This window comes from Nansenia antarctica (genome assembly GCF_963989245.1).
Source record: "Nansenia antarctica genome assembly, chromosome: 13".
Lineage (NCBI taxonomy): Eukaryota > Metazoa > Chordata > Actinopteri > Argentiniformes > Microstomatidae > Nansenia > Nansenia antarctica.
This window is the reverse complement of record NC_137683.1, coordinates 28,163,661-28,190,007: the sequence shown is the minus strand read 5'-3', so window position 1 is coordinate 28,190,007 and position 26,347 is coordinate 28,163,661. Positions and strand designations below refer to the sequence as shown.

Here is a 26,347-nt window from a genome sequence, read left to right as displayed (position 1 = left end):
CATCAGTGGGAGGATGTGTTGCAATTTTGACAAATTAGACAATTTTCTAAAACCTGAGCACTTTTTAGTTGTTATTTTTTGTCAAATGCAGACGTACTTTGTATACCCTAAACTGAAGCCTCTGAATGAATGGAGATCATTGACACACATAAACATATGTTATTTTTTTTAAATAACTTAATAGCAAATATAACAGATATGTGTTTGCAAACATTAAAGGTTTGATCTTCAAGGTCTAGAGCGCGATGGAGCGCCGGGCGGTGAGCACTTTTACGCGCGATTGCGCTTCGAGATGCCAGAGGCGCGTCTTCAAAGACAATGTCTGTGTCACTGTGCGTCATGATTTATATATTGTGGAGAGCAAAGACACATTTCTTAAGTGTCTTAGAATCGTGTGATAGGCATATTTGCGCGTGTTGGTAGCCTAAACACGATAATGGGAAGTGGGCTTTAATGACATTCGAAATTGCTCTTTTTCTAATAGGCATAATATGGGCTGTAGCAAATTGCCACTGGCTGTGCATAGTTAAGACCGCTGGGAACACGAGCTCTGCGGAGCGAACTGCAGCAGATGACATGAGTGATGTGAGGAAATGGAAAACGAGACGTGATCGCAGCTTTGCTAGGAGCGCATTTTTCCCTCTGGAGTGAGTGAGCGCTAGCGGGGGGGTAGTTGAGCCCCAAACGTCACATACATACAGGGCACACAGGCTATACCCCTGGAAGAAACAGGATCATTGCGTATTTCTGCGAGTGGGACCCAAAGCGTGTCCTAACCTCAATGCTGTAGCGGCTCATCTTAAATTAAACACATTTGTTATAAACAACAATGAAGTGTGTAGGCCTACACTCCGGATCCGTATTAAAAGGTGCTTTGTTTCCCTTCCTGCTCACCTTTCAATTGATTTATGGAACTCCGTCCAGATATAACATGTTCCAGGGCAGCGCGTACTCGGGACCCGAACAACGACAGAGGAATAAGTAAGACAATTCATTTTTATTCTGTTAATGGATTAAACGTTTTTCCTGTTATTTTGAACTTTGCAAATGTACATAGGCTAATAGAGTGTTAGATAAATGTCCTCATTAGTTATTGTTTGTGTACTATTAGTTCTTATAGTTATTGTTCATTGTTCATTAAATTCATGTTTCACACGTAATTTAGACATCCGTAGGCCTAATAGCATGATCGTTTTTAAAGACAAAATGTTGCAACATAATATTTTTGATTAGAATTAAAATATATATATATATATATATATATATATATATATAGAACAGTCAACACATATTATTTTGACATTTCGAGTGATCTACCTTCAGGACTGATTTTATTTTTCCAGGGGTCATTTTATCATCATTTTGCCTCATTTTAACCCATTTTAATCCATTTTCCAGGGGTCATTTTATCATCATTTTGCCTTAACCCAGTGATTTTTTTATTTTCTAGAAACTGGTGTGCGTATGTGGTGCACAAGAACGTGAGCTGTTCCGTCCTGGGAGGCACGGAGAGTTTTGTGCAGCCGGAGTCCTTTCCGTGTCCGATGCATCTGCCAAATTGCGCGCAACAAGTGATGTAAGTGCCCCAAGAGGCTGCGATGGGTGGAGGGCGGCTATTTTTATTGGTCTTGAGAGTTTTTCTTCCACAGTAGTGGCGCACCGTCAACAATGACATGACACTGAATGATTACATCGTAATGTTCTTAAAAAGTCTATAAATAAAATCCTGTAATGTCATTAGCGCACTAGAATGATGGACTATGCTGTGTGTTCTCTGTCAGTGAATGGAGTTATGTTAACAGAAGTCGTTATTAGGCCAAATCACTATTTAATTTCATCAATGTACACAAACAATATTTGCACCTATAGGGTGAGTTTTATTGTGGGAGCGATCGATAGCCGTGTTGGTTTAGAGATGTGTCACTTGAGTCTTTTTAACGCCCTGGGGGCAGATGGTTATCTTCTCCGTAATCTGTGTTCACCTTTTCAGATTACTCAGATTATTCTGTGTTTACGACACGGCGATCTCTGGGTGATTAGATATTTATGATCGACCAGTGAATGTGATTGATGGACCCCTTGATGAGCGATTTGTCACTGTCCGCAACCAGACGATGTTCAAGAGCCATTAAACTTTATGGTAGATGGGGGGAACAGGGATTTAGAAGAATGGGTCTTTATCTGACTAAGTAAGCATCTGCTTTGTATTGGCACTAATAGCACAGATTGTTACAAAGCCCCTGTGTGACAGCGGAGGAATTTGACATTTTTCCTTGTGTTTGCTTTCATGTACGCTATTGAGCATTGTGTGTTGGGCAACAACGAGAAATCTCCTCAGGCCAGACAGACATGAAACATGACTCCACTCCTTGGAAATGGTGGAAAATCTGAAGCTGTTTAAAAGAGTGCATGATTAATTAGAAGTGTGACTGGGTAAACCATCTGGAGTTTGTTGTCATAAACAGTTCTTTATTTGCTGCTGGGATCCCAAAGTCTCCGCTGCTCTCCTGAGAGGGGTCACTCACTGCGCTTTAGCATACTTGTGTTGTGGCACGGCAATGCATCGCTCACATTTTCTCAAACATAAAGGGTTCATTGAGAGCATTCACAGCGCTGGAGAGAATAAGATCGGGATCTTATGTTGTGTGACGGTAATTGCTAGAGGATGTGTTTCTTGTGAACTGGGTTCCAGATGTCGTTGTGTTGTGCTGAAGTAGGAATTAAAATCACTATGAAATATGATTATCATCATTGTCATTCCTTATTTGTTTACTTTAATTGTTGGTTTATTTTCAGCCCCGTGGTAAACATAAATCACATAATTGAAGAATTCATTGGAACATAAAACCAAATATGGCATGAAATCCTCCAATATAGTGAAAATACCACCGCTCATCCGTCATTGGACTGTCCTGAGGTGCTGGAACTGAAGAGTATCAATAGAGTGCAGAATAACAGCATCCTTACACGCAAACACAACAAAAAAACATTGTTTATTGCAAGCTTTCGGCCATAGACCTTCTTTAGTGTGCGGATGCTGTTATTTTGCTCTCATGAAATCCTCCCATCATGCCCTCATCTTCTTTTCCCCAGGCACCGGACACACTTCCGGCCCATGTACAAGATCGGCTACAAGACGCTGACGGAGCTGGAGTGGAGGTGCTGTCCGGGGTACCAGGGTCACGACTGCAAGGACCTGAAAGACGCCCCGCCGGCCCCCCGCCAGCCAGCTCCGGGCTCTGGGCAGTTGCCCAACCGTACGCCTGACCCCGGAAACAGCCCGACCACACACGGTACGAGAACCCCTCGCGATTATCTGATATCTGATCTATGTTGGACCGTATCCAATGTTGATTGATCGATTAGACCGGGTCCAAGTTGAGCTATGTTGTAACCTGAACCTATCCTTATATCCCCTCTAGTTCCGGAGCAGCAGGTGTGGGGTCAGCGCCAGGTCCACCCCTGGGAGGCAGGGCAACCTGGGGGTCAAGGGGGCCAGGGGGGTCAGACGGGCCAGGGGAGCCAGGGGTCAGGTCGCCAGGGGAACCAGGGGAGCCAGGGGGCAGGTCAGACGACGCAGCATCTGGAGGAGGAGGTTCAGCGGCTCTCCCAGACGGTCCTGGACATGCAGGCGGCCATGACGGGCATGACCTCCAACCTGAGGCTTGACCTGCAGGAAGACGCCAGCAAGATGCTGGTCACCCTGCTCAACAACCTGAGGCAGCCCGCCAGCGTGCGGGCCGGGGAGACGGAGAGCATGCTGCTCCAGGGCCTCTCTCTGGAGCAGGAGTACCACAGCATGGACGAGGTCATGAACAAGATCAACCACATCACCGACACGCTCACCACCAAGAGCGACACCCTGGACGACGTCCTGGGGAGGGTCAACCAACACGACGGACAGCTCCGTCTGCTGATGGCGGCCGCCCAGGGACCCCCGGCCACGCCCCCCGCTCCTGCTCCTGCTTCCTGCTCCTGCAACGACACGGACCTGCGCGCCTACGTGGACGCGAAGTTCCGCGACTTAAGGGACGAGATGATGGAGGGTATGGACATCAAGATGGCGGACCTCAAGAGCTCGTGCGACTACAAGATCACGTCGGTGCAGGAGCAGTGCGAGGGGCAGGAGACCAACTACCTCAGCCTGGCCGAGCTTATAGAATCGAAGGAGACGGATCTCCTCAAGGAGATCCAGGACCTCAAGCTCCGGATACCCGGTCCAGGGACAGGAGGGGACAGTCCTGGGGTGGAGGAGCTCCGGAGAGAGGTGGAGCGTGTCTCGGAGAACCAGAGGACTCTCCGGGCCAGCCTAGAGAAGGCGTTAGGGCCTCTCTCTACTCTCGACCATGTCCTCGCCCGCGTAGAGAACCTGGAGGCCCGTTTTAACATGTCGGAGAGGGCCGCAGAGGTACACTACATCTATCTGGAGGATAAGCTAAGGCGAGAGGCGACGGAGGAGGCCACGGGCGTGAGGAAGACACTAGAGGATAGACTGAGCTCCATGGAGGACAGGATCACGATTCTACTCGTGGAGGTGAGTAGCAACCCCCTGTTTGAGGCCAACAAGGCCAGCGTCGAAGGTCTGGAGGACAGAATCAACACCCTAGATAAGATGTGCTCCGAGGAGGGGAAGTCTAACATTGTCACCGTAGAGAACATTCAGCAGGACCTCCGAAAGTGCCAAACCAGCCTGAACTCTATGCAGTCTAGTCTAAACGACCAGTCGGACAGTCTCGGAGACTTGGAGGAGTTCGTGCAAGGGCATCTCCTGAACCATACCTCCAGCATCGCCGACGTACAGGGTGAGCTCGGGACTCTCCGAGAACAAGCGGGAGTCCTCGGCGGCTCTCTGACAGACCTGGCCCACTCTCTCAGCCAGCAGTCTAAGGATCTCCAGCACCTCAACTCCACCTGCGGTCAGGCCAACTCAGGCCCAGACCCAGAACTAGGACCAGGACCAGCCCAGGAAGCTAAGGACCTGCTGGAGTTCCACCTGGCCCAGCGCAAGGAGCTGAGAGGCAGGCTGGAGGACCTGGGCAAGGAGGCGAGGGCCGAGGCCGACCGGTGCAGGGAGAGGACGGAGGGCGTGGAGAGGGAGGTGGCCAGCGTGGACGGCCGGGTCGCCAGCATGGAGAAAGTCTGCGGAAGGCTGGAGCCCATCTCTGGCAGCCTGCAGAGGATCAAGGAGGGGCTGAACAAGCACGTGAGCGGCCTGTGGACCTGCGTCAGCCAGCTGAACGGGACCCTGCGAGCCCAGGCCAGGGACATCGGGGGACTGAAGGGAACCTACCTGGACCTCCAGAGCCACGTCAGAGGCGTGACCAAGAACCTCCAGGACCTGACGACGAGTAGTCCTGGCAACACTGGTAAGTGAACTATGAGTCATGATGACATACGGTTTATTTCACAACAACAGATAACAACGTTACGTACAGTACCAGTCAAAAGTTTGGACACACGCACACCTCCCTATTCAATTGAATGGAAAAGTGTGTCCAACCTTTTGACTGGTACTGTAAATATGATTGATAATTCCAATGGTTCCAAGTTCCAATGTCCAACGTTCCAATGGTTCCAATATCACCCATTATGTTAGATGTGGAGCTCTCCGACTGTGGCTCTCTTCTACTTTAGTTTCACACACAGAGTTATAATCTGTCATCCACAGGTGTTCCAGTAGCTAAGGCGCAAAACGAATTAAATGGTGCTAATAAGATTATTCTCATCTGGTGCCCATTTGTGTGCTTAAGGTTGTGTTTCTTTAACTCGCTACTACAAGTATAATGTCTCTTATCTAACGTAGGACCTGTTATGTGAAAGTGTTCCTGTGTGAGAGAGAGGGGGGGGGGGGGGCGCTAGATTTTCATCTCTCTACGCTATGACTCAGAGGAGGCAGGGATGATTGAACACACATGCTTGTTTTAATGGACATGGCTCGAGTTGAGCAATGCATTTGGCTTTAAAGGATTATATCCTGTGTGTGTGTTTGTGTGTGTGTGTGTGTGTGTGTGTATGTGTATGTGTATGTGTGTGTGTGTGTGTGTGTGTGTGTGTGTGTGTGTGTGTGCGTGTGTAGGTGTATGTATGTATGTATGTGTATGTGTCTCTGTGTGTGTAGGTGTGTTCGTGTGTGTGTGTGTGTCACACACGTGTGTGCGTGTGTGTGTGTTACTCCACGTACACGAATCTATCCCTCATTTCTATAGTGACCATATTTCACGAGCCCTGTCGCTCCACGCACGTCCGCGAGTCTAGACCCTCATATCCTCAGACATGGTGGATAACTAGCGTTAGCATGGGGACCGCTAAGTGGGCCCAGGTGACTGAACCTGAACCCAGGCCCGAGGCTCACCGTGGGGTTTACAGGAGAGCTGGAAGCACCCTCATAACGTTTATGAGCCCTGCCTTGGGGCTAGGCGGTATGACCTAAATATCATATCACAGAATATTCCAGAATGTTGGCTGTATGACTGTATTGGACAGTGTTTTTTGGTTTATTTTTAAATGCATAGCTCACTTCAAAATATGATCTGATCTAATCATCTGATGTGAGGGTCCTTGTCCTGCGTTGACAACCATGTTTTATACAGAAGAAACTCACTGCCTCTTGGAGGACACTGCCCCTACCTGTGCCTGGTGATCAAATCAAATAAAGTTTATATTTATAGCGCATTTCTCACTAAATGTGACCCAATCAATGCACTTCACAGAGAGCAAAGAAGATAAAGCAACAACTAAGATGGACATTTAAAACCACATGATGACAGAACACGGAAGCAGGCAAGGGGGCGAAAAACCTCTACACTGTAAACCTGTACACTGTGCATCCAGGACAATTCCCTTACAGCCCTCTACTCATAGAGCGACTACCTCCAGTTTGCCTACCAGTGCACAGCAGCGGCCCCCAACCCCCCCCACCCCCACCCCACCCCTGGGGACCCCCAGCCGGCCCACGCATCCGGCCCGCCCCACCACCAGCACACCCGACCCAACCGACCAACCACAACCATCATCACTCTCCCTCTTTGAAGGCAGATGTCCAACTTTCCCCACTAGTGCATTGTATACTCTGTATTGTGCATCATGGAGACTCTGAGCAATGTCATTTTACCCACCCCACCCTTCGCTTCGACGTTGTCGTGGTAACAACTGTGAATTTAATTTAAGTCATTATGCTGTCAGTCGGAAGGCTTTAGAAGCCCCAGAGGGCAGGGCATTATTCACGTGTTCCTTCCTGGACCGTGAAACCACCATGTGTCACATTTGGCCTCTCTGACTCATCCAGTACTGGTGCACCTTGGGTCCTCCTTCTCTCCTCTCAGGGTGGCTGCTTGACACAGCTAGCTTTCCATCTCTTTACTTTATCTAAGTAAAGTTAAGTTGTCTAAGTTGATTGTCCCCCATGCCAGATTGAAGACCAAGGGTGATAGAGCATTCAGAACCGTGGCTCCCAAACTCTGGAATGCTCTTCCCTTGGATCTTAGATCAGCAGTCTCGGTCGAGGCTTTTAAAAAAACAGCGAAAGACTGTCCTGTATAGACAGGCTTTTGGCTAGCCCCAAAAACCTCCTGTCTTTCTGTGTCCTGTTGATATTGTTGTACACTTGTTGTCTGTTATTTGTTCTTATTTTCACTTGTTGACTTTTGCTCTTTTATTATGTTCTTGTATATGTAAAGCACTTTGTGACCCCTGGTCTGGGATAGGTGCTATAGAAATAAACTTTAGTTACTTACTTACTATCTAGACGAGGGACCGGAAAGTGGCTGGTTGGTGGAGTTCGTGGTGGAGGGGAGCTCCATCATTGGCTTATCAATGATCCACTTGTTGGAGCCAATCAAAGTGCTCTTTACTTCAGGGCCAGGCATCTCAATGGGTTCAGATTAGGGGGCTACTGGGTTGATATAAGTGGTCCCTTCTGACCTGCCTTGTGAGGTTACCCCTCCCCAGTACTCTTGCCTCTCTCTCTCTCTCTCTCTCTCTCTCTCTCTCTCTCTCTCTCTCTCTCTCTCTCTCTCTCTCTCTCTCTCTCTCTTTCTCTCTCCCTCCCCCCTCCTCTTCCTCTCCTGTTTTGGAGTGTGTTTATCACACTGCCCTGGCTCTGTGCCTCTCCTCTGTCTAAATAAACAAGTCAGTGAGCAGCCAGGGCTGTCTCCTGGTGCCAGATGTCACTGCTCTTAGCTATGATGTCATACATATGTCCAGCCCCCCCCCCCCCCCACCCCCCAAACAAAGCCCAGTCAGATGTCAGATGAGAGGGTGAAGATTGAGACTCCCGGATCTCTCTCTCTCTCTCTCTCTCTCTCTCTCTCTCTCTCTCTCTCTCTCTCTCTCTCTCTCTCTCTCTCTCTCTCTCTCTCTCTCTCTCTCTCTCTCTCTCTCCCTCCAGTGGTTTTGTTATTTTGGTTTCTGAGAGAAAGCATCATCTGATGATCTGTCCTAAAATGGCACGGTACTTTGGCTGTTCACTGTCGCTCCCGTGGGCCGTATTTGGCTTGGCACGACGACCACGACTGAAGAGATATTGGAGTGAAGACCAACATGTCTGTGTTCATTGGTTTGACTCGGTTTCGCTGTTGTGAAATCTTACAGAGAAACCTATCCCCCCGTGCATAAGAGAAAAGACCTTTTGTTCAGTTGTTCAGTTATCAAGTGTTTAGCCTACAGTAAGTGCGGCAATTTTCCAAACCATTAGTTACAACCAGGTGGGTGTGTGTGTGTGTGTGTGTGTGTGTGTGAGAGGGGGGGTGTTTGTGTCTGTGTCTCTGTGTGTGTGTGTGTGTGTGTGTGTGTGTGTGTGTGTGTGTGTGTGTGTGCGTGTGTGTGTTTGTGTGTGTGTGTGTGTGTGTGTGTGTGTGTGTGTGTATGTGTGTGTTTGTGTGTGTGTGTGTGAGTGTGTGTGTGTGTGTGTGAGAGTGTGAGTGTGATTGTGTGTGTGTGTGTGGGGGGGGGGGGGTGTTTGTGCGTGTGTGTGTGTGTGTGTGTGTCTGTGTGAGAGTGTGAGTGTGTGTGTGTGTGTGTGTGTGTGTGTGTGAGTGTGAGTGAGTGTGAGTGTGTGTGTTTTTTGTGTTGTGTTGTGTGTGTGTGTGTGTGTGTGGGGGTGGGGTTTGTGTTTGTGTCTGTCTCTATGTGTGTTCTCATGTGTGTGTGTACAAAAATACAAATGTGTTTATAACTACGCGTGTAATGAACCCACCATTGTTCGCTCACCGCTACTCTACACCATCCAGGGGTTCCCTGATTCTGATTGGACCATCTCTACCCCCCAAGCCTGTAGGCCACATGAACGTGAATGTGGGAGACAATGTATACAGTGTGGGTCTTTAGTCACGGTGCTGGTGTTTACCACATCCTACTCATTGTGTTTGACAAGGTTGCCTCGGGTCACTAAAAGCCCTGTGCAGACACACAACACTTGAGAGTTTGTCTGTTCTGGGGGAGGAGAGGAGAGATAAGCAGGCATGCTTTCCTACCTCTCGGAGGTCCTCAGTGGCCATGTCATTCAGGTCGGTGACCCAGGGGGAGATAAGGCACGTCGTGGGGTGACAGACTCATAGTCTACTGGAAGCCCCATAGGGTGGTAAACCCAGAAATGGTGATTCATATGAACTGTTATGATTGAAATGTCATCTATAGGCCTAGTGGATGAAATTCAACTTGGTTGCTAAACGTTGCATGTTGGGCAATTTTAGTAATTAGCATGTTGTGCAAATTAATCACTATAAACTAGAAATGGCAATAGTTTTGCTTCTAGTTAACTTAAAAAGGTGATCTAAGAGTCTACGTCCATGTTTGTGATGTCCAGAAAGTCATCTAGTACCATGGTGCAGTCATGCAACCTTTCCTCATAAGGCATGTTGTGTTGTGGGGTGACAGACAGACTCACTGGTGGAGCTAGATAACCCTCAGAGCACAGACATCCTCCCAAGCAGGACAGTAGCTGGCCAAAGACATGCTACAACCTGACTTCTAGCCCACAAAGAAGGGCCAGTTTCCCGGACATAGATTAAGCCTAGTCTCGAACGAGATACAACTGTGACACGTCTGTGAGAGTCTGGTGAAAAGGTCCGCATGTCGGCAATTCTCAAGTCGCGCACATGACCCAAAAAGCCCCCAGAAAGTGTTTTTTTTGTCATATTACGAAAGTTTAAGTGTTGAAGAGGCGCCTCAATATAACTAACAACAGTTTAAGGATCACTAAACTCTCATAATCTGTGAATTGGATTCATTATATCATCTGTCATCCTGCTTTATACTGGGTGAGTGATACATGGCTTGTAAACAAACTTTTTAGGATGTGTTCAAAAGCAACGACTGGGGTCCTGCTGGGACCATATATACTGAAAATGCATGCACGTCACTGCAATGTAGCTAAGCCTCTTTGGATAAAAGTGTCAGCTAAATGGCATATATGATATATTATGTGTGATCATCTAATTATGTGTAGTTATGTGTTTTAGAATGTTGATTTATCGGCATGTTGTGATGTGCTAAACATGCAGTTCGATGTTAGTACATAGCGATGTTTTCTTGCTAGCTGCTAGCTTAGCTAGCTACCAACGCGATGGTTGCCAACGTGTGTTTTGATTCAGAGCGATTTTCTCTGATTCTCCGTTTGAGGTGTACCAACTCTCAACTAAGCATATCTTCTATTTTCTACTTTGCACTTTCATAATCAATCAAATAAATAAATAAAATAAAATGAAAAATGACCGTGACCTACTTGGGGACTTTTGTTTTGCAGAACCTGTCTCAATTTCACAATAGAAGATTTCTATCCATTGAAGGTGCATTTTAGTATTAGGATTAGGCTTTGATCTGTGCTGGAAAAAGACAACCCTAAATCATTAGAGCTCCAACTGCAATAAAACATGTCGCCTGGCTCCCCTGATAACTAACTCATTTATATTTCATCCTGTCTTCCTAAGAGAGATGCGTCATTCTTTCTGGTTTAATGTATAAGAAATAGAATCTCCCCCTTCCACCCAAAGTTCCATATTCTATCCTCCATCCAAAATTCCAACGTTTCCAAGTTCCAAATTCTATGGATAAATGTATGTATGTATTCCCAACTCTCCCAGGCTTGGCCCAGACTGACTCATAAATCCGTTCTGTGGTCCTAAATTGCTGTACGGTGATTATGATGCGGTATGTAACAGAGAGGGATATGGCCGGTTCCTCTGACCACAGGGAGAGAGGGGGGGGGAGGGGGTGAGGGGAGGGGGGGGGGGTGTACGTTATGTTGAGTGACTGACTCAGAGGGTAGGGTTTCCCAGGCCTTTTCGGGACGCATTTGTGCTAACACTCCCACACTCCAGATCTGGTCTCAGGGACTCCCAGCTGCTATTGTTTACAGCTCACTCCTTCTTCTCCTTCTTCTTCTAATCACACACACTTATTTAATCACACAATGGCTCTCACACGAACGCACACACGAACGCACGCACACACAGAGACACACACCCAAGCGCTGCGCACACACAGACACTGCACACACGCAAGCACACACACAGACACTGCGCACACACACACACACACACACACACACACACACACACACACAGACACTGTGCACCCACTTGGACACTGCACACACACACACACGCACAAATGCACGCACACACAGACACTGCACACACACACACACACACACACGCATACACACACACACACACACACACACACACACACACACAGTTCACTCCTTTAATCATGGCTGTGGGAGTGGGCTGGGGCTTAAATCAGCTTCCAGTCCAGAGTCATCAAAGCCCAGTCGATGCACACTGCTGCTCATATACCTACCTTTACACACACACACACACACACACACACACACACACACACAAACACACACACACACACACACACACACACACACAGACACACACACACACACACACACACACACAGACACACTGAAGTGCACACACCCATGCAAATGCAGACTCAGACTTACCTCCTACGGTGCTTTTTTTACGGTTTGCGTCTGGTCCCAATCACTGAGTAGTATTTAATAGCCAGAGATCTTCGTCTTTTATAGTTGAGTGACCCATTTTGCCTGGGGGGTGGTGGAGGGGGGGGGGGGGGGTAGGCTAGACTGGCTGTAGCCTGGGATATGTGGCCTTGCCCTGGTATGCAGCTATGCCTTTCATGTACAGACCCTCTCCTCCGGAAGCAACAGGGCTGGGGGGGTGTGTTGTTTCACTATAGATTGGAGAATAATACTTAAGTGTCCCAGGCCAATAGAGTTGATGAATTTGATGATAAACACTTTCAAAAAAGTGGTGTTGAGGTCTTGTGAACTGTGGCTGTCAGGAATGCTCCGACGGTTCCCTCTTGTCAGGTCGGACGTGTCACTGGCCTGTAATTTCCTCTGTTTATGTGGCTGATGACAGGGTAGCACCCGCTGTTTATAGGCTAATGAATGTTTAGGGGCCGATCCCCAGTTAGTGAGAACGGTGATCATTATCTATGGTCATCACCAGTACTTAATATAATTGGCCTTATTTGTACCCCCTATTGTAATGGGACAGGAAATGGACCAATAAGGACAAAGTACAGGCCACGTCGACGAGAGAGTTTCCCACAAGACCGATGCGAAAGGACGCTAGTAAAAGTTACAGAGAGATTTACGGGGGTCAAGTAAAAAAGATTTCACTTCAGAAGGACTAATGATGGCCGGCCTCAGACAAGCTGTCAGACAGGAATTCACCGTGACTTGTGGGCCGGCCACGCCTTCACGCCTCGGCTCTCTGTTCTACCCAGGGTCAGGGGTACAGGGGGGGGACAGATTGGAAGAGTCAATCATGTTGTGTGTCAGCAGTTCTCGGTTGGAAACCAGCTGGTTCGTTGACTTCGGGACATGTCTGACTGTCGGGTACACCTGGCTCTCTTTTATCTCAACTGACATCATCCCACGCCGATCCCCATCCTTCACCTTCTCTTGACCCTCCCTACTTTCTCATTTATCTCTCTCTCTCTCTCTCTCTCTCTCTCTTTTCAGGTGTTCCAGTGGGTGCGGAAGGCTCCGGGCTTCCCGCCACAGAGACCAAGGTCCAGGAGAAGCTAGCCCCACAGAGCCACGCCCTGCCCGAAGGCTCGCCCAATGCCCCGCGCCTTGAGCGGACCGTGATGGAGACCGGGGAGGCAGGACCCCCCGGGACCAAGACCACCTCCAAACTATCTACTATGCCCATGGTGGGGACCGACGGTAGCATGACCCCCATCAAGGGCTTCGCTGGAGCCCCAGGTGAGAGAAGGACAGGGTTCCCATGGGTTCTTGAAATCCTTGAAAGTTTGTGAATTTGAGAAAAAAAAATCAAGGGTCTTAAATGTTTTTGAAAATAGACATGGGTCATTGAAAGTGCTTGAATTCCTCAACTTAACACAGTAACTACACATAATATATTGTTTTGCTGTGCTGTGGTAGAGAAGGCAAGAGACCATCTAGTGTTCAAGCCTCTTACATTCAAGCCTCTTTTTTAAATTGTTGTCTGTGAGCGGATAGTTCCTATTATATAAATTGCCATCTATATCTGTCTCAAACTAGGCCATGTTGGGTCCTTGAATTTGAGGGAATTGAGTCTTGAAAGTCCTTGAAAGGTGCTTGAATGTGATGTTTCAGAAGGTGTGGGAACCCTGGAAGGAGCTGGTTGAGGGGTCAGGCCGTGGATAGTCTTACACAGCTCACGCAACATGCACACACATGTTCTATAAAATGGTTTTCGAAACCTCGTGACATTTCTCCTCTTCTTTTTACAGCTCCCCCGCCGAAATCTACTGAGTCTCTAAAGTCCAGTATGCCATTGATTTCTGGTAAGGGATTTCTTTTTACTCATTATTGTTTTACTATAATAATAATAATAATAATAATAATAATAATAATAACCTTTATTTGTATAGTACTTTCCCTGCAAACGTTGCAGCTCAAAGTGCTCCAATCATTATATAATCATAATTTAATTATTTAGTCATTTAAAGGCAATATTAAAAAGATGGGTTTGTAGTCTTGAAACCAAATCTCTTCACCAAATCACCAAATCTCTTCTTTTGTACATGTGGTACACAGAGAAAGCCAGTGTCAGAAGACCTGAGAGCTCTATTGGGCTGATATGCTAGCAAAAGGTCTTTCAGATATTCTGGTGCTGTGCCAGTGAGAGCTTTATAAACAACACCTGCTTTATATAACACAACAACTGCACTGTAAACAATTAATTAGCAGAGCATGATCAAAACCAATCCTTTCTTTCAACAGTTGCCCATATTCCCTTGAGACCTTTGCTCCTACATCAACTTTCTGAATCCTCAGGTAGGATATTATATTAGTATTGTCTTGATAGAAAATGTATGACCATGATAACCAAATCATTTCAGGGTTTCAGTCCCAATAATCACTTACTTGGAAGGCAAGGCAAGTTTATTTGTATAGCACATTTCATACAACAGGGGCTGTAACCAGGGAGTAGCTAAAGGACTGTAGAATTTAGGAAGGGCTGGTTATCTAACTAACTCGGAGCTAAATCGGCAGTGTAGGAGGATACAGGCAGGGGGCGCCAGCAACCCTTTAGACTAGCAGTACTAGCATTAGCATTAGCATTAGAATTAGCATTAGCTAACAGACAACTAAACACACAGTAATGTAGCAAAGATGAACAAACACATTTATTTAGACAAATGATATATACATCCCCGTATATACTCCCTCCCAGCCGGCCACACACACACTCAATCACTCACTCACACGCAGGGCCTGGCCTGGAAAAGGCTTAGAGTCCCGGACTGAAAGGAGCGCGTTGAGGCCTGGTTGGAGCTCGCAGGTGCTTCGAGGAAGGCAGCAGACAAAGGGGGGGGGGTGACGTAGCAACTCGAAGGGAAAGGGGCTTCTTCGTAGTCCACGACGAGGTGTGAATGGCTCAGGTCCGGTGGTCCACGGTCGGTCGCAATCCACCTCGTGAAGGCGACGGCTCTGTCCAGCTTGGGTCTCGCTTGGTCCAACGTTAGCAGCCGGCGGCTGGCAAGGCTGGCTAACGGGGACACAGCTAAACTGGGCTAGCGCTGCCAACTCAACGAACTCCGAACTCCCGCGGTGCTGCGGGTAGCCCGTGATTCCCTACTAACAGTCAATGCCAAAGGCAGGTCTCCTCCGACACTCAGAGTCTCCCGTTCTCCTTGTGGACTGTTGAGAGATGTTGAATTGCTGCTGTAAGGTTTGCCCTCTGTCACAGTGGTAAACTCAATAATCACTCTTCAGGTCTTCAGCTTCAGCACGGTGTGCGTTTTACTGACTCCGCCATCTTAGATCGACTTCTCGTTTCTCCTTCTCATGTCACTCTCGTTACTCTCATCACTCTGACGCACAGACCACTTCCGTCGCTATATATACACCAACCGAACATACATCCGGTCACGTACGCCAATCATACATCCGGTCACGTACGCCAATCAAAACCACGCCCACTAATCCGGCGCTGGCACAATACTAAACAAATCTAAGACAGAACTTATACAATTACAATAACAATACATACACCTTCATGAGAAACGTACATGAATAGTATGGAAAATAATAAAGGAAATAACAGGGGCAAAATAGGGCTGATTTGGGGAAACTAACTGGCTCTAAATTGTGGGCCTTCATAACAGCCGCCCCATGAAACCCTCGGTTTCATTTAACTAGGGAAGGCACACTGGCTAGGCTGCTCTAGCAGCGTGAGGTATGAGGTGATCTTGTCTAGACTAGTGGAGGTCTGAGGGCCAGGGGGCATCCCATATCCCCACTCCCTTCGAGTGGGGGGTGTAGGTTGGTAAGGGTCATAAAACTCATCCACAGCAGGTGGATAGTCATCTGGGTACATGGACCCTTGGGACCTCTCCGGATACTTCAATGGCTCTTCCTGCCAGGCATGGGATGGTGGGTACCTGTCAACCTGTCCAAAGACCTCTTCATAATGGTTTCTCCTTGAACCTCTGGGTTCAGAACGACTTGCATGGCTGTGTTTCTCCAATTGCTCCTCTGCATCTCTGGGTCTCTCTCTGTAGAGACCCTGTGTAGTTTCTGGGGAGTAGAGTTTCGGTGATCGCCTGGGTTGGCTTCCATAATGTCTCTCCTCTTGTACTTGGCTGAAGTTTCTTTCGTATTGGTCTCTAGTAGATTCCAGGTGGCCCTTGCTCATGTGATTGTAGGCTTTGGAGACAACTGTTGGTCCTTGGCTTTTGTGCTCAACCTTCTCTGATTGGTTGGCTTGGAACTCTTTCAGAAGATGACACAGCTTGTCCTTCAGGAAGTTGGCCTCTTCCACATTCTCAATGTGTATGTTGCTCAACACATCCAAAACATTGCCTGTGTCTGGAGTCTGTGTCCGTGTCATCTCAGCTCTGGAGCTTGTCCCCTGGTAGACACCCTGTGGCTTGGCAAAGGTTTCCTGCCGTGGTCTATTAGAGTCATCAACACGTATTATTTTAACCACATCCATCTCCTGGTCTGTGGCATCAGAGAACCGGCGCTTCTTCTTCCTCTTCTCAGGGTACTTGTTTATGTTTTCGCTAACATCGTCTTCGACGCCGTCCGGACTTGCCCCGCCTTCGGGCGATATAGCCTGACGTCTTAACCTTTTCTCTCCCGGTTTCTGCTTCTGTTTGCACCACTTTCCTTGTAAGTTCCTTCGCCTTTTCTTGCCGTGTTTGAACGGACTTTTACGGATGCGTGGTTTCGTGTCTTCGGCTACGGGGTCGTCCAACAACACCACAACTCCGCTGCTCTCCGTTGGCTCCGCCTCTAGCTCCGGCTCTGGCTCCTCCTCCTTCACCTTCAGTTGGGTGTAGGCCATGGCCACAGGTGCAGGCAGAGCTAGCTCCAACTCAGCGGTCAGCGGAGTATCGTCCGGCTCTGGCACCGCCGGCGTCTTCCTCCTTTGAGCTGACCTCTTCCTCACCGACAAGCTAGTAGATCTTTTCCTCCTCGGTTTAGACAAAGGGCTGGTAGATCTTCTCCTGCTGGGTTTCGAGACAGGGCTGGTAGATCTTCTCCTGTTAGGTTTGGAGACAGGGCTGGTAGATGTTCTCCTGTTAGGTTTGGAGACAGGGCTGGTAGATGTTCTCTTCACGCCCTGGACTTCGATACGCACGGTCTTTGCTTTAAGGAGGTCTATGGCGTAGACGTCCTCCTTTGACCGTACGTAGAGCTTCTCATTCTTGTAGGGCGCAACGTCTAGCGTCCACAGCTTCTGGACGTTGTCTAGTAGCGCCGCATTCATGGAGTCCACACTGGTGTGAAGGCAGTTGATGGTCTGCACTTCTTCGGTTCGGACATGGAGGGATGACGTAGCTCTCCCGTCTCTATCTCTCCACTCGGTAGCGCCTTGGAGGGCCCACCCAAGCGCAGTCTTAACAGCCATCGGGCAGCCTCGTGGTCCTCTCAGCGGAGGACGGAGCGACACGATCAGTGCAGCGTTGTCCGAGCCGATGAGAAGGGTTGGCTCCGCTCCTTCTATCGGATGTAGGTCTACTCGCCGTAGGTGGGAATATCTTGCGCGTAATCTCTCCAGGGGGTAGTCGTAGCGGGAGAGCGCTAGCTGGTCTGCGGTGAAGACATTCTTAAGCCGATATCTGTCCGACGGCCGCCCCGCCGGGGAGATAGAGAAGTTGATTCTCGCCCCGGTGACCTCTTTACGGTCGCGACGTATCGTGCGCAGAGTCAGCTTCTCCTCAGTCCCTTGGAGCCCCAACTGGCGCACTGCCTCCTGGAGAAGGATGGTCCGTTCCGACCCGTCGTCTAGAACGGCGTACGTGTCGTACACAGCGTTGTTGTGGTGAAGTCGGACCTTCACCACCTTCAGTAGGACCTTGGAGCCGCTGCTCTGGGCTGGGTCTAGGTAGTAGACAGGTGTTTCCTCTTCCGGTGCGCGACCGGACCTAGGGCTTCTGGTGCCCTCCGTGGACCTGGCGAGGGAGACCTCGTGTAGGATGTTGAGGTGGACCTCCTCACAGCGGTTGCACTTTCTCCTCAAGGTGCAGTTCTTAGCCAGATGGTCGCGCCCACAGTTCCAGCACCTCTTGTTCTCCTCGAGCCACCTCTGCTTGGCCTCGGTACTCAGGTTGTTGAAGTCACTGCACTCATTGAACCAGTGCTCGCTGGTGCAGTACGGGCATGGCGGTGGACCTCTCCGTCCCTTTTGAGGGGGTTGAGAGGAATCCTTTCCCTCAGGTCGGGCTTTCCTCTCTCTCCGAGGCTCCTCCTCCGTGTGCAGCACTCCTACTGGGCGTCCTCTGTTCGAGCTCGGCCTGTCCCAGCGGTCTCCCTTCTCCCTCTCCTTCTTCGGCTCAGCGTAACCCATGGCGTCTACGTTGGTGTCATGCACTTCCTCCAGTAGGAACTCCGCGAAGGCAGCCATGCTCAGACCCAACTTCCCGGGGTTACGAACGCGCTGCTGTCGCCGGAACCTCTCCTGCCGGAAGCGGGGGATCTTGCGGAGCAGCCGCTCTACGTTGGAGGTGCTGTTGATCTCGCTGGCGCCAGCTGGGCCCTGCGTCTTCAGCATTCCAACCAAGGTGTGCACGCGGAGCGCGAAGTCATCTAGCGCCCGTTCATCCTTGATGGGGGCCTGCTGTTCGAGGGCTTGCAGTTCAGCAAGGGCGTGGTTCCAGGGACGACCGTAGCGGGCATCCAAGTCGGCGAGCGCTCTGGTGTAAGGTGTCGGTGCGGAGGCATGGGCCAGAACCATGTTGTGGGCTCTGGGGTTCCTCACATGCTGAAGGAGAATCGCATATTTGTAGGACTCTGAGCAGGAGTCGTCCAAGAGCGTGTCTAGGCAGATGCGTAGTTCCACATACTGGCTCCTGTCCTCGTCCTTGAAGAAGGGGAACTTGGGTCCCTCCACCTGGGGAAACATCCTGTAGTGGATGATCGGGGCTGGAGTGACGGTCTGGGTGTCCGGCCTGCATGCATTTTGGTTCACTGGAGGACCTAGGGGTGTGCTACGCTCTTGGGGAATGGCTCCCCTCCCGGGCAGCGACGCTGGCTCCCTCTGGGCCGCATAGCGGTCGGGTCCCTGGTCCTCTTCCTTCAAGGTGGTCAGCTGGGCCTGTAGTTGGACAGTCATGGCGGGGGTCATGGAGCCATCGGCGGGGGGTTCAGGAGATGGCACTCGAGAGGGCCGTGCGGATGATGCTCTGGAGCTACGGGCCGACGGAGCTCTGCTGATGCACACGTCGCGCATGGTCTGCATCACTTCCTCCATCTTCTCCGCGTGCAGTTGCTCTCTCGCCATCTGCCTCTCCGCCGCGCGTTCCGCCCCCTCCATCTGGAGGCGCTCGCGCTCGAAATGGATGCGTTCCCTCTCTAACGCCTCCTGGCGCTGTCTCTCCGCCGCACGTTCCCTCTCTAACGCCTCCTGGCGCTGTCTCTCCGCCGCACGTTCCGCTCCGTCTATCTGGAGGCGTTCACGTTCTAGCGCCTCCTGGCGCTGTCTCTCCGCCGCACGTTCCGCTCCTTCCATCTGGAGGCGTTCACGTTCTAGCGCCTCCTGGCGCTGCCTCTCCGCCGCGCGTTCCGCCCCCTCCATCTGGAGGCGTTCACGCTCGAACTGGAGGCGTTCCCGCTCTAACGCCATCTCGGCCTGTTGGCGCATACATTCTGACAGCGCGGCACTACTCCCTCTGGAGTGCATGCTATCCGCCCCAGAGGCAGAACTGCCCACGGAAACCCTGGACCGGGAGGAAGCCACTGAACGGCCGGAGCTAGGTCTCGAGCGCGCCGTACTGGGAGGCAGATCGTTAAGGCTGAGGCCCTCCCTCTTCCGCCCGCAGGCGCTGTCAGACCGGGCCTCTCCTTCCTGCTCTTCCGTTTCTACGGCAAAACCCTGCTGTTCTGCCATCTCATCCTCAGGCTGGTGCTCTTTGATGGCTGTCTCGGTGCTAGCCACCCGCGCGCCGGCGGACACCTCGGCCTCTCCGACCACTGTATCCCGTGGAGTGTGCTCCTCACTACCACTCAGTGAGCTTTCGAGCTCAAGCTCATACTCCTGTAACCTCTGAGGCAACCGCGGGACTCTCTGTGGTCGTGGCTCTGGCTCAGGGGGCGGAGAAGGGGGGGTAACTGTCTTGTCTGGTTGGCTGCGCTCAGCCATGCTATCACTACACAACCTATCCGGCTCGAAGGACCAATTGTAACCAGGGAGTAGCTAAAGGACTGTAGAATTTAGGAAGGGCTGGTTATCTAACTAACTCGGAGCTAAATCGGCAGTGTAGGAGGATACAGGCAGGGGGCGCCAGCAACCCTTTAGACTAGCAGTACTAGCATTAGCATTAGCATTAGAATTAGCATTAGCTAACAGACAACTAAACACACAGTAATGTAGCAAAGATGAACAAACACATTTATTTAGACAAATGATATATACATCCCCGTATATACTCCCTCCCAGCCGGCCACACACACACTCAATCACTCACTCACACGCAGGGCCTGGCCTGGAAAAGGCTTAGAGTCCCGGACTGAAAGGAGCGCGTTGAGGCCTGGTTGGAGCTCGCAGGTGCCGCGGGTAGCCCGTGATTCCCTACTAACAGTCAATGCCAAAGGCAGGTCTCCTCCGACACTCAGAGTCTCCCGTTCTCCTTGTGGACTGTTGAGAGATGTTGAATTGCTGCTGTAAGGTTTGCCCTCTGTCACAGTGGTAAACTCAATAATCACTCTTCAGGTCTTCAGCTTCAGCACGGTGTGCGTTTTACTGACTCCGCCATCTTAGATCGACTTCTCGTTTCTCCTTCTCATGTCACTCTCGTTACTCTCATCACTCTGACGCACAGACCACTTCCGTCGCTATATATACACCAACCGAACATACATCCGGTCACGTACGCCAATCATACATCCGGTCACGTACGCCAATCAAAACCACGCCCACTAATCCGGCGCTGGCACAATACTAAACAAATCTAAGACAGAACTTATACAATTACAATAACAATACATACACCTTCATGAGAAACGTACATGAATAGTATGGAAAATAATAAAGGAAATAACAGGGGCAAAATAGGGCTGATTTGGGGAAACTAACTGGCTCTAAATTGTGGGCCTTCATAACAGGGGCAATTCAAAGTGCTTTACATACATTATTAAAAGATATAAGAAGTAAATAGATCAAACATTAATAAGACACTAGTTAATGGATAAAATACATTGATAGAAGTGTTTGTGTTTAATCATAACTGCTGCAAAACATGAAGGTTTTTAGCTTAGATTTAAATATCTTAAGGGTTTGGGCCTGTTTGATTTCTTCAGGGCGTTTGTTCCAGGAGCATGCAGCAGCGTGACTGAAAGCTGCTGCACATTGTTTTCAGCTGCTTTAGACAGGCCTGTTAGTAGACCATTACAATAAACAAGTCTACTCCAAACAAATGCATGGATGAGTTTTTCAAGGTCTTGCTTGGACATGAAACCTCTCATTCTTGTTATGTTTTTCAGGTGATAGTAGGCTGATTTAGTTATCGTGTGACTAATGTAATGTTGTGTGTTGCGTCCTGTCTCCTGTCTCCTGTCTCCTGTGTGTGTGTGTGTGTGTGTGTGTGTGTGTGTGTGTGTCAGCTGTGCAGGTGTCGTTCTCGGCAGGCCTGAGCCTGCAGCCCTTCCCAGGTGAGGTGGGCATCATCCGCTTCAACAAGGTGCTGGTGAATGACGGAGGCCACTACGACCCTCGCACAGGTGAGTACTACTACTACCTCACACTACGACCCTCGCACAGGTTACTACAATCCCACAAGGCCGCTCTGGGGCAGCTGTGTCTCAGGAGGTAGAGCCGCCGTCTAATGATCGCAAGGTTGGCAGATCGGCGGTTTGAGCCCCGGCTGGCCACATGTCGAAGTGTCCTTGGGCAAGACACTGACTGAACCCCAAATTGCTCCCAGTGAGCGGGCCGGCGCCTTGCATGGCAGCTTGCCGCCAGTGGTGTGTGAATGTGTGTGTGAATGGGTGAATGAGAGGCCGTTGTAAATCCGCTTTGGATAAAGGCGCTATATAAGTGCAGTCCATTTACCATTAGACATCAGAGGATTCGCCCCAGGTGTAAATTCCCAACCCTCCACACCTGTGACATCCCTAGCCGACATAATCACGGCTTTCAAAGGCATAATGTGAAGGTGTCATTACAGATTTATATCGGTGTAGAACTCATGTTTACTCCCTCCTTCTCACTCCTGACAACACCGCCTGTTGTATGAGTGCCGTCTTGTTAACCAAGGTGATGTTTGACTAGGGTTGTCAGATGGTGTTGACAATTTCCAGCCTAACCACAGTCTAAAAAAACACTAAATCCACCAAAAACCAGCCCAAAACCTACCGTATATTGTCAGAAAACCGCTAATTACTATTGGGCAGGTGCCCATCTCCTGCCCCTAAACTGTATGTCTGTTGCCAATTATGTTTGTAAAATAAATAAAACCTTGCACATTGTATGTAGATACTACGGTGTGTGTTTTAACTTCATGCATTTTGTAACTTTCAGGCACTGACATTTTCATACAGCCTAAATGCTATTTATCCAGCCCAATCTGGCTATTTTTTTCCCGGCCCAGTGTGATCAAAAGTAGCCCATTCGGCGGTAACCCGCCCCACCTGGCAACGCTGTGTCTGACCCCTAACTCTCCTGCTCTTCCCTCAGGCATCTTCGACGTTCCCATGGACGGCCGTTACCTGCTGAGCGCCGTGCTGACGGCCCAGCGAGGCCAGAAGGTGGAGGCGGTGCTCTCCGTGTCCAACCGCAGCGTCCAGAGGCTGGATACCACGGGCTACGGACCAATCACGGGGGAGCGGTGTGACTGCGGTGGCTCCGCCTCCCTCAGCCTGGTCCTCACGCTGAAGCGAGGAGACAAGGTGGGGCTGGTGATGACGGCGGGGAAGCTGGCCCTGTCAGAGGCCCCTACGGAGGTGCTCTCTACGTTCAGCGCCGTCCTCCTCTACCCCGCGCCCTCCAGAAGATAACCTGGGGCTGAAGAGACCCCCCTCCCTTCAGAGCAGGGGTTCTCAAACCTCTCCTCGGGGACCCCCCAGCCAGCCGCTCCACATATTCGATCTGTTCCACCACCAGCACACCTGATTCAACTAATCAAGTACAAAGCATTGATGTGTATTTGATTAGTTGAATCAGGTGTGCTGGTGGTGGAACAGATCAAATGTGTGGAGCGGCTGGTTGGGGGTCCCCGAGGAGAGGTTTGAGAACTACTGCTTCAGAGGATAGCCCACTGCCACACACAAATGTGACACAGTCTGATCATTTGGTCCTCATGTCGGGATCCGATGTAATGATCAGACTTTTCTTTCGAAAAAAATGTGAATACGTTTCCGCGTTGTTGAAAATCAACTATGGTGCGCTAGTCAACTAACTAAAACAGCTTGTTTTGTGAGCCTGCTAACAATGTAAAGTAGTGTTCTAGTTAACTAGGTAGCAGTGGGGATTACTCACCCAATCCATTTCGTTGCAGTATTTTGGCTCAACTAGCGAGTTTGTGTTGTGATTCTCAACAACGTTGAAACGTAGTTCCGTGTTTCAAAAGAAAAGTCAGAACATTTTGATTGGTTGCCGACATGCGGACCAAATGATCAGACTGTGTCACAAATGTTTTCTCTAAATAAAAGATAGCCCTACCCTCGTAAAAATCACCCAAATACAGTAGATTGGGTATGCCACGAAGTACTGTTCTGGAAGTAGACGGTACCTTTAACAAGTATTTCAGTTACAAGAAATGTCAGTTAGTTACTTACTTGAGAACAGTCAAATCAGTGACTTGCTATTTGATATCACTGAATGCTTATGAAGGAGGATTGTGGTGGGCTAATGCCATTTATGGAGTATTAATATATTTAGTGATTTATATTTTAAGTTTAAAGTTTTTTAAAATGTTTTTGGTTGTGTTTGTTTGCTCATGTTGTGTGTGTTGTGTGTTCGACTTGTTTACATTTGTTCCAGTGCTTTAAACTTTAAACCTGTGTCATTTGAGATGTTTTCAAAGTACCTTTTTATGTGAGGACAATCGACGAATAAGAGAACATTAGAGGATAACCACTGTTTAAAAAGATATATGGTGACATGCAAGGGATAGTCCCATCGAAAAGTATGATAATGTTTTTTTCTATAATGTTCTGGTGCCTACAATAAAAAGTTTGTCCTAAACTGTCCATGACAAAAAAATGTGTTCAAGTTGAAGTTTAAAACTAGTTCAAGTTTTAGTTCTTGTTCTTGTCGTAGGTTTTACTTATGATGACTGTTGTATAGTTGATTCACTTACTTGGACAAATGCGCTTTTCGTAAGTCGCTTTGGATAAAAGCGTCTGCTAAATGACAAATGTTAAATGTTGGAAAGTGTGTGGGAATAAGCACAGCAAACACATATAATAAATCTTAGATTTTATGAATTTTTGGGAAACATTCATATCTCAAACATACACTTCATAAAACATGGTGACACTCCAAATATACATGGTAAATCAAATTGGTACAATGCAAATCACAATTGTCTCATTGAATTCAGACACATGTGATTCCTTTCAAAAATGAATACTTATTTAAGCGACAGTAAAGAAGGCATTTGTAAGATCGGAGAGTGAGAGCTGTGAAGAAGAGGAACCCTTGGACACCGAGCACTACCAAAGCAGTACCTAGAGTAGTACTACAAATACCAGAGCTTTAAGATGTGTGTTCTCTCCACACAAATATATCACTTTCATAGAAAGAATGACATTACTTCAATCACCAATGAACTTCATGAAATACAACAGCATCAAGATCTAAAGAAAGACAAGTCCAAGCGTAACATGTGAAACGTGTCCCGTACGAGAGGATCTCTGAACACAAACATACTGTACGTAGGTGAGGTCAACCTGAAGATGTCTGCTAAAACAACAACAGGATAGTTGTGCTTTCAGTGCATCATTGTTTAGTTTCTGTCCAAAAGGTCAGTGCTTTGTGTGTGTGTGTGTGTGTGTGTGTGTGTGTGTGTGTGTGAGTGTGTGTGTGTGTGTGTGTGTGTGTGTGTGTGTGTGTGTGTGAGAGAGTGTGTGTGTGAGTGTGTGTGTGTGTGTGTGTGTGTGTGTGTGTGTGAAAGTGTGTGGGTGAGTGTATGTATGTGCGTGAGTGTGTGTGTGTGTGTGTGTGTGTGTGTGTGGGTGAGAGAGAGTGTGTGTGTGTGTGTGTGTGGGTGAGAGAGTGTGTGTGTGTGTGTATGTGCGTGAGAGTGTGTGTGTGTGTGTCTGTGTCTATGTGCGTGTGCCTATGTCTGTGTGTGCGTGTGTGGGTGAGAGAGAGTGTGTGTGTGCGCGTCTGTGTGTGTGCGTGTGTGCGTGTGACCACGAATACAGCAGTAGCAGCATCTACAGTTTAGAAAGTGCTTCCTTCACCTTAAAGACGTCAAATTGCAGCAATCCTGTTTGTCTAGAACATTGAGCCGGCTCAGATCATTAGAACTTACCTATATCTGTTTACATACAGTGTGTGAATCTAAGACTTGCGCCAGTTCTACTGGCAGCTCAGTGCAAAATCTCAGTTAAAGCTTAAAGCATACAGTACAGTACAGTACACAGAGTAAGGCTTTTTCAAAGCAGCAAAACTCTCCCGACTTAAGGAGTTCATTTTTCACTCAAGCAGATATAATCAACTAACAACTCCATTAAGCAAGATTATTTTTGTATCTCCGAAATGTTGTAGAGTCTATGCTGGAATGTATAACTAAAAGTCATAAAGTGAGCCAGTTGTTTTTGAGTTGCTCTCTCAGTACTATGTGTCACGCTCTTATGCTTTGGTCCTCATGTCGGGATCCGATGTAATGATCGGACTTTTCATTCGAAAAATCTGCGTTGTTGAAAATCAATGACACGTCGCTAGTCAACTAACACAGCTTGTTTTGTGAGCCTGCTAACAATGTAAAGTAGTGTTCTAGTTAACTAGGTAGCAGTGGGGATTACTCACCCAATCCAATTCGTTGCAGTATTTTGGCTCGACTAGCGAGTGTGTTGCGATTCTCAACAACGTTGAAACTTAGTTCCGTGTTTCAAAAGAAAAGTCTGAACATTTTGATTGGTTGCCGACATGCGGACAGAACGATCAGACCGTGTCACCTATCGTATCTGTAGAGTGCTAAACACGGAACAAAGCATCAGCATAGACACGTGGTCAAAAGTCATCAAAGCAGGTAATATATAAGGCGGGTGCAATGGAAAAAGACAATCCAAAATGTTGTGCAATAACGACTACCGCTTCAGACGTCTTGATAAAACACAAAGTGCGTCGTCTAACCGTACCCAAGCTAGCAGCTACTGACTCTTATCTTATGGTCATACCTGATAATACCACAGATATCTGGA

The 26,347-nt window shown here is 48.6% G+C and overlaps 2 protein-coding genes across 2 annotated transcripts in view; one reads left to right on the top strand and one right to left on the bottom strand.

Annotated features, from left to right (window-relative positions):
• The window catches only part of chmp5b (charged multivesicular body protein 5b), a 495,962-nt gene that overhangs the window by 301,858 nt on the left and 167,757 nt on the right, over positions 1-26,347 (bottom strand). The gene's annotated exons all lie outside the window — the stretch shown is intronic.
• emilin2b (elastin microfibril interfacer 2b) lies at positions 830-22,972 on the top strand (the record flags this gene model as incomplete). The annotated part of the gene is made up of 8 exons (XM_080544168.1): positions 830-981; positions 1,451-1,576; positions 3,094-3,293; positions 3,423-5,366; positions 13,001-13,246; positions 13,759-13,812; positions 21,581-21,697; positions 22,653-22,972. The coding sequence occupies 8 exons, from the start codon at positions 830-832 to the stop codon at positions 22,970-22,972; spliced, it is 3,159 nt and encodes a 1,052-aa protein (XP_080400294.1).